Raw genomic sequence first — 7,947 nt, 5'->3', positions numbered from 1 at the left:
GCAATGCGACTTGGATGTAAAGCACAGAAACTTACTGTAAAAGTATGATGTAGTTGAGTAAAAGTCGAAAGTATGCGCGATTAAATCTACAAGTAAAGTACAGATACATGAAAAATGTACTAACTAAGTACTTCTACTACGTTTCATCCCACCACTGAATGTACTCAACAATTTTGGCATAGATACAGAAACGTTAAGCGCTTTTTATAGACTATGGGTTGCATTATACTCAGCTGACAGCAGGTGGTGCCATCTTCTCTGAACRACATGGAAACACCAGAATCAGAAGAAGAAGAGACAGCGTGACGCCAAACATCTGCGCAGAGACACTCACACGTGTTGTTTTTCTGAGTTTGGGACAGTTGTGACTTTTCAGCACCGTAGTCCAGAATTAACAAACCAGGATAAAGATGGGGAAGAAGCTAAAAGTAGGAAAGACGAGGAAAGATAAATTCTACCATCTGGCGAAAGAAACAGGTACCGTAATGTTACTAGAAAACTCCAGAGGCAGAGGCTCATTGGTCGGTGTTAGCATTAGCTCTTGGTTAAGCTTTAGATTTTWGAAGATTTTATTGTTACATAAGGTTTGTTTTTTGTTGTCTTCAGGTTATCGGTCTCGGTCTTCCTTCAAACTCATCCAGTTGAACCGTAAGTTCCAGTTTCTGCAGAAAGCGAGGGCTCTGGTGGATTTGTGCGCTGCTCCTGGAGGATGGTGAGCAGCCTGACTACTTTTATCGCTTAACATTACAATATCTTCACAGTGCGCAACATGACTGAGCCGTCTGAATAAAGGAAAGATGGTGATCTGCATTTAACTAACCAGAACGATCCCTGGCATCGCAAAGATTTTGTGATTTTAGAGAGCAAAGTACAAACTTTAGGCATTTGAGTAGAATTTCTCTAGAGTTGTGTCAAAACAAATAATTGTAAAAATCATCACAGGACCTTTCAATGATATTAAGATCATGTATGTAAAATGTAAGCTTGAAATGAAGACTGTTGGACTTTTGTACAGAAACTTTTCAAATAATGCCATACATTAGCATTTGATAAAAATAATTATAATTGGAAATGTCCTTTCCAGGTTGCAGGTAGCATCAAAGTTTATGCCTGTTTCAAGTCTCATCATTGGTGAGTATAGTGTTAAAACACAGGTATCGAATTAAATCATCTGTGTGCTTGGTATGACAACTAAAATTGTCTGTGTTCCTGTCAGGTGTCGATTTGGTCCCCATTAAGCCCATTCCCAACGTGGTGACGCTGCAAGAAGACATCACGACTGAGAAGTGCAGACAGGTGTGAATGCCGCTCAATTCTTTTTCTACCAAACAAGGAGTTCACTTTAAAACTGTCCTACAGTGTTAGAGAGTGGAGTTTGTTTGTCTGAGATGTTTTCTGTTTCCCAATCAGGCTCTCCGTAAGGAGCTTCAAACTTGGAAAGCAGATGTGGTGTTAAACGACGGAGCCCCAAATGTGGGAACCAACTGGCAGCATGATGCCTTTTCCCAGGGTAAGATGAACAAAAACATTGATTAAATTGTTCATTTCTGCTTTTGAACTAGATTTAAAAATCTCTCCTTTTCCTCCTCAGCTCACCTGACCCTGATGGCTCTGAAGCTGGCCTGCGAGTTTCTGACCAAAGGTGGTACTTTCATCACAAAGGTTTTCCGCTCCAAAGACTATCAGCCGCTGCTGTGGATCTTCCAGCAGTTCTTCAAGAAGGTGCAGGCCACTAAGCCTCAAGCATCCAGAAACGAGTCGGCAGAAATCTTTGTCGTCTGTCAAGGTAGGCGACAGCTAGAGATGTGACTGAAATGTGTGTTTTGATTTTAATATATTTAGTCATTTGAWAGGTTAGGACGTACCGTRACAACCTTTTCAGGCATTCTGATGTACTCAAAGTAGTTTATAAAGAGAGRAAAAAAAAACTGCTAATGGTTATAAGAAACATCTCAGAGGTTTGTTCAGATAAGAAGGGAAACATTAATTAATTTTGGGATAATTGTGTGTGTGTAAAAGCATTTCTGCATATCTAAAACAAGCTCATGTTGTATTCAATAGGTTACGTYGCCCCAGACAAAATCGACAGTAAATTCTTTGACCCCAAGCACGCCTTTAAAGAGGTGGAGGTGCAGGCCAAAACTGTGAAGGAGCTCGTCGCTGTCAAGAAGCCAAAGGCAAGCACAATTCACCTCTTTATATGAGCTTCATGTGTCTAAATATGTAGATGGGACAATAAAAATGTATCCTGTTCTTGATGACATGTTGCATTAGAAATGTACTGGGAAGCAACGATCCCAGATATTTGACCTGCCATTGACCAAGCAGCTGTGTGCGTTGTAGGCGGAGGGATACACCGATGGTGATTTGACGCTGTACCACAGTTTTACAGTGACGGCTTTTCTAAAGGCCGAAAACCCCGTCGACTTTCTGGCAAAAGCCAGCGAGGTAAGATTGTTGCTATTAACTTCAACCTTTAAACAAACCTGTTCCTTTTTTAATTCTTCTGTAGTAGATTCATTTTAAGCAAACATAGTTGAAATGTACTCATTGTTTGGCATGTTGCTTTTTAAAAAAAAAAAAAAAAAATGAAATATCAAACTATTTTAAAAAGTTTGGAAAATGATCAGTTACTATTTATTTCCCTTTCTGGTTAAAGGTGGAAGCATGTTATGTTTCCAGACATTTTAACTTTTCTAGTTTGCAAAACAATAGATACATAAAATTTAAGTTAGTTGATATTTAAAAATAATAAATTCTTATCTTTGATTTGCAACTTTATAGTCTAAAGTTAACATTATTCAGGTGTTCAAAAGACACTAAAAAGATAATAGCACACCTGTCAGTGCCTTTTGATTACATGTCAGGGTTTTAAACAGCTGTTTAAAAGTTTTTAAACCCAGGGTTTTTTTCAATATGTAGATTTTTACTAACATATTGAAAATCTTTATTTGATGTCAAATCATCCTGTCCAGATGTAACAAACCTTAAGTGTTTTAAATTATGAAGCCAAGCTGCTCTATGTGACTAAATCAAAAGCCAAGCTCATTGCTTTTGTTATTATACTTGTGGGAACATATTTGTAATAAATCCATTTTGCAGTTAATTGTTCAGGCAGCTCTAATGTCCAGAATCTTAAGAGTTATCAGGAAAAACTAGAAAGGTCTTATTAATGTCTGCTATAGCACGAAATAGCTATTTTAACTCTTTCTTCTGTTCTTTCAGATCAAATTTGACAATCCACTCTTGGAATCTCACTCGGCCACCAACAATGAAATAAAGGAGTGCTGTCAGGACATCAAAGTCCTGGGGCGCAAAGAACTCCGGTGGGTCATTTTAGTTTGTCTTTTTTGAGTGATTTTGATTCAACTATTGAAGTTAAAAAGTTTTAGTTCTTTCCATATATATATAAAATAAACTTTCTAATTTACCAAAGTAAAACACCTAAGTGTCTAAAATAACTCAGACCAAGACACAGCCAAGTTTATTCACATTAGCTAGTTACACATGCATACTTCTTCTATTAAAATACATAATGAAACATTGCAGCTTAATTTTGCTCTGCTTTCGCATTGAAACCTTTGATTTCAAGATGTGTCGTTACTGTACGTTTACATAGGTGTTGCTTTTTCCTCCTCTGCTTTCATAAAGTTTGTTGCTGAGTTGGAGAGCGAAACTTAGAAGATATTTAGCAAAGAAACTGAAGGAAGAGGCCAAGCAACTTGACCAGGAGATCAGGTAAACACATTTCCTCTGTTAAAACCACAAAATGAAGTTTCAGTGAAACGTCACAGGGGATTTATAAACTCTGCCTTGTTTGTAGTTTAAGCTCAGATGAGGAGGGCATCAACTCAGAAGACGAATCTGATGTAAAGAAGAAGAAGAAGGAAAAAGTGGATGAGAACAAGGAAAAAGAGGATAATGAGGAAAAAGATGATGATGAGGAGGAAGATGAAATGGAGAGAAAACTGGCTGACCTAAAAGCTCAGGAAGTGGCTGAGCTCAAACGGTTAGTTTTTGCGTTTCAGGTGCAGCTTAACCTCAGTTTATTTTGCTTTATTGTTATGATGTGAGCATATATCTTGAGCTTTGGTGCTTCATCAGGAAGAAGAGGAAGCTGCTGAAGGAGAAGAGGAAGCAGAGGGAGAGAGTGGAGCTAAAGATGGACCTGCCGGGTGTCTCCATCGCCAGCACCACCGACTCATCCTTGTTTTCCTTATCCTCTCTCAAGAAGCAGCAGGTTATGATCAAGCATAATTAAGAACACTAATGAGCCTCTATCATTGTCAGCTCTTGTTCTCATTTCCACATTGAAGCATGGTCATGTTCTTTATAGATGAATTAAAGCCTTCTTTGTTATTCTTCCTTCAGGTGCTGACTGATATCTCCAAAGGGGACATGGAGGCGGCGGGTGATCTGGGAGACGGAGACGATGACATCCACCTTTCAGATCAGGACGAAGATGTGGATGAGATTTCCCTGGCATCTGATTTAGACGAAGAGGATTTAGAAGAAGTGGAACAGAAACAAAAAGAGCTGGAAAAGAAAGCTCCAAAGAAGTAAGTGATGGTTTTATCTTAGAAGAAGATCTTACAGTGATCCCTCGGCTTTAGGGGAGACGCAACCAGAAACGAAGAAATCTCATATTTTCAGCTTCGATTTAGATTAATAAACAAAAGTTACTTATCCTGCAAGAAAATCACTGAATGCAACAAAGTCTAATAAATTATTAGCCTAAAATTATAAAGGAAATTGATGTTTAAGCTCCTCACTCTTTGATTTCTAGACAACCTCCCATCTTGTTGTGTAAATCTGTTTTGTCTTAACATTTGTTTTTTATGTTTTAACAGCCTTCGATAGAAATACCTCAAAGAAAAATCTGATAACGGTTGTTTAAAACAGAAAAGCAACAATTATTCCTGATGCTGCTGAGACAAATGTTTAATAAAATGTTTTATTATTTAGATTAATGCATATTAATAAGCAAAACTATTAATGCATACATGTTACAGTTTTCAAGTTTTTTAGTGTGAAACACAAGCACTTAAAACTACAATAAGCCCACAATGCTTTCTTTTGGAATACATATTTAATTAGTGAACATGTGAAAGTAAATATTGATGATATCTTCACGATATGTGTACGTCCCTAATTTCTTTTTCTGCCATGTCTGAGACATGGTTTTAAAACCTAGTTCAGTTTTGACAGAAAATCATCACTGTTCGTATTTATATTACTCAGAGTGAAGTTTGTGGAGGAAGCTGAGGAGGAAGAGGAGCAGGACGGTGGCTTGCTGGTGGAACTGGAAGAAAAGAATGAGAAGCTGGAGCGAGAAACAAACATGTGGTTCAGCAAGGTTAGTCCATGCATGCATTTTTTTCCTAATTCAGCTTCTGCAAGTTTAAGTGCTCCTTCTGTATTTCTCTTCACATCACATTCCTTTAATTGGATGTTTAAATCTATTTCAAACTCGGTTAGCATCTCTGTTTTCGTTCCTTCTTCAGGGCATCTTTTCAGAAATTGACCTGGAAGGTGATGCAGAGAATGAACTCAAACAGTCAGAGTGGCTCCAAAGCAAACGGTCAGGTAAACGACCGTCTCTTATCCTTCTTATCTCAGAAAAATGAAAAATGTTTGCAGATTTCTTTTGTTTTTGCTTTTTGGTCACATTTCACTATGAAGGCAGCTTGAGTTATTTCAGTCTTCAAACTGCCATTACATTTATTTGCTTTACTAACTTTAGCACCAGTATTAACTTTTCAACTCAACTTGACTGCATTGTTTAATCACCAATATTATATCTGTAAACTAGTCATTCGTGTTCAAAAACCTTTTGAAGTGGTGGAATTGATACAATTTTAATAGTAGTGGGTCAAAATTTCCCCAGTGATGTAAAAGACTCATYACTAGTAATGGCTAAAAACAGCTATCATATCTATTTTTCACACAGGGTCACATTAGTCTGAAACTGCTGTGACGATATATGCAGAAAGAAAATGTAACGGGTTACTATTTTACAGCTCTGTAATTCTGTTAAATCACTTTTTTTTGTTTTGTAGGGAAGGGGAGAAAGAGGAAAGCTGAAAAAGAGAGTGAAGATGAAGTAGAAGACGAGGAAGAAAAAGAGGAAGTTGCTCCTACAGAGGTGGAAACTCCAGAACCTTCACAGGAAGCAGCAGAGGAAAGCGACTCAGGCGACAGCAGCGATGATGAAAAGTAAAACTTGATTTTCTCTGACTGTGTTGTATTTCCTCCAAAATGTACAGAGTTAATGGAAGGAAATTTTAAGTTGAAATAGTTGAGCACTGCTGCCGCAGCCACAGTGCACTGATAAGCAAGTCTCACTTGTTTTGTTTCAGTGAGATTACAAAAATGAAGCAAGCCAGGGGATCCGGAGGGACATCAGGAGGAGCTGAAGATGACAAGTTCCAGGTCGTTCCTGTTGAAAGCATCAGTGAGTATAAAAGCCKCCAGGAGAACAGAGAAACGTAAGCTTTGTGGGGGAAAGAGCAACACTTTATCTGGCCGGGACACAAGAAGTCAAATGCTGAAACCTTAGGTTTCTCCTACTGAAGAATTTGTTTAATCGAACTTTGCATTAAAGCTATTTCCTTCTATTTTCAGGTAAAAAAGCCCGTGTCCTGGACGCAGAGAGTCTGGCCCTCGGCTGTGAGATCGCTACATCCAAGAAGAGAGCCAGAGATCTGGTAGACCACTCCTTCCACAGGTAAATGTCTGCTTTTGGAAGCCATACTTCATAAATGTGCACACTTCTTCCAGCAAATAACACACAAAACTATTATTATTCTTGTTACCGTTTCTTGATACATTAGGCACGATATGAACCACACTGTTGGGTGGGATGAATTTGCATATTTTGAGTCCGTACAGAGGGGCTGATTGTTTCTGCTTTGCAGGTTTGCCAACTCTGACGAGCCGTGGGAAGTACCGGAGTGGTTCCTGGATGATGAACGCAAACACAGGAAACGACCGATGCCTGTTACCAAGGAGATGGTGGAAGAATACAAACAGAAATGGAAAGAGATCAATGCCCGGCCAATCAAACGAGTGGCTGAAGCGAAGGCCAGGAAGAAGAGAAGGGTAAGAGAAAAACGCTGTGAAACTAGTTCAGATTGAAGATATACAGAAGGATTGACATCATTGTAATTTAGAGAATGGACAGAGATTAAGTCCAGTTTCTGTTGGATTCCTCTAGATGCTGAAAAAGATGGAGCAAGCCAAGAAGAAGGCCGAGGCTGTCGTCAACACTGCCGACATTTCTGAAAGAGAGAAGATGGCTCAGCTGAAGAGGTTTGTTTTGACAACTGTGAGGCTGGAGCTGCAGTTGTTTACTGGTTGATGCTAACTTAAAAATATATACATGCTAATCAAGTTTCTTTTTCCTCATTCTGTCAGTATCTACAAAAAAGCAGGCGTGAAAAAGGAAAAAAGAGAAGTAACGTACTTGGTAGCCAAAAAAGGAGTCGGTAAGAAGGTGAGTCGGCCTCGTGGAGTGAAGGGACTCTTCAAAGTGGTGGACGGACGCATGAAGAAGGACATGCGGGGGGTGCAGAGAAAAGAACAGCGAGCAAAAGGAGGAAAAGGAAAAGGACGACAGCCTAAGGGTGGTAAAGGGAAGAGAGGAAAATAAATCTGAACTTTCTCCTTCTCTTTTACACATACGCATCAAGCTTCTCTATGACGAACACATGAACTGGAGTTTATTTTTAAATACTGTTTTCAGGTAAATATGACTGAAAGAGTATTTAAGCCTTGGGGACTTTGGACCTGTTCTGGTGGTGTTTATGCTGATGTTACTTGTACATCTTTTTTAAAGATGCTGTTTCCTCCCAGCAGATGAACTGCAGTTCATCCTAACTACAGTACACGTATTCATGATGTTTTGTAAATATTTACAATTTGACAATAAATGTTTTGCTCAGACTA

General features: G+C 38.8%; 1 protein-coding gene across 1 annotated transcript; it reads left to right on the top strand.

Moving 5' to 3' along the window:
• The first annotated feature begins 284 nt into the window (after positions 1-284).
• On the top strand, positions 285-7,947 carry ftsj3 (FtsJ RNA 2'-O-methyltransferase 3). Its single transcript, XM_008408023.2, has 21 exons — positions 285-477; positions 607-712; positions 1,085-1,131; positions 1,217-1,296; positions 1,411-1,510; positions 1,592-1,786; positions 2,062-2,177; positions 2,344-2,448; positions 3,226-3,326; positions 3,652-3,738; positions 3,824-4,009; positions 4,105-4,240; positions 4,372-4,559; positions 5,242-5,356; positions 5,505-5,586; positions 6,060-6,216; positions 6,360-6,454; positions 6,625-6,727; positions 6,918-7,101; positions 7,217-7,311; positions 7,417-7,947. Exons 1-21 carry the CDS (start codon positions 411-413, stop codon positions 7,649-7,651), a joined length of 2,580 nt encoding a protein of 859 aa, XP_008406245.1. The 5' UTR covers positions 285-410; the 3' UTR covers positions 7,652-7,947.

The sequence above is a fragment of the Poecilia reticulata genome, linkage group LG4, assembly GCF_000633615.1.
Source record: "Poecilia reticulata strain Guanapo linkage group LG4, Guppy_female_1.0+MT, whole genome shotgun sequence".
Lineage (NCBI taxonomy): Eukaryota > Metazoa > Chordata > Actinopteri > Cyprinodontiformes > Poeciliidae > Poecilia > Poecilia reticulata.
The sequence above is the reverse complement of the archived record's forward strand: the minus strand, read 5'-3'. Positions and strand labels throughout refer to the sequence as shown.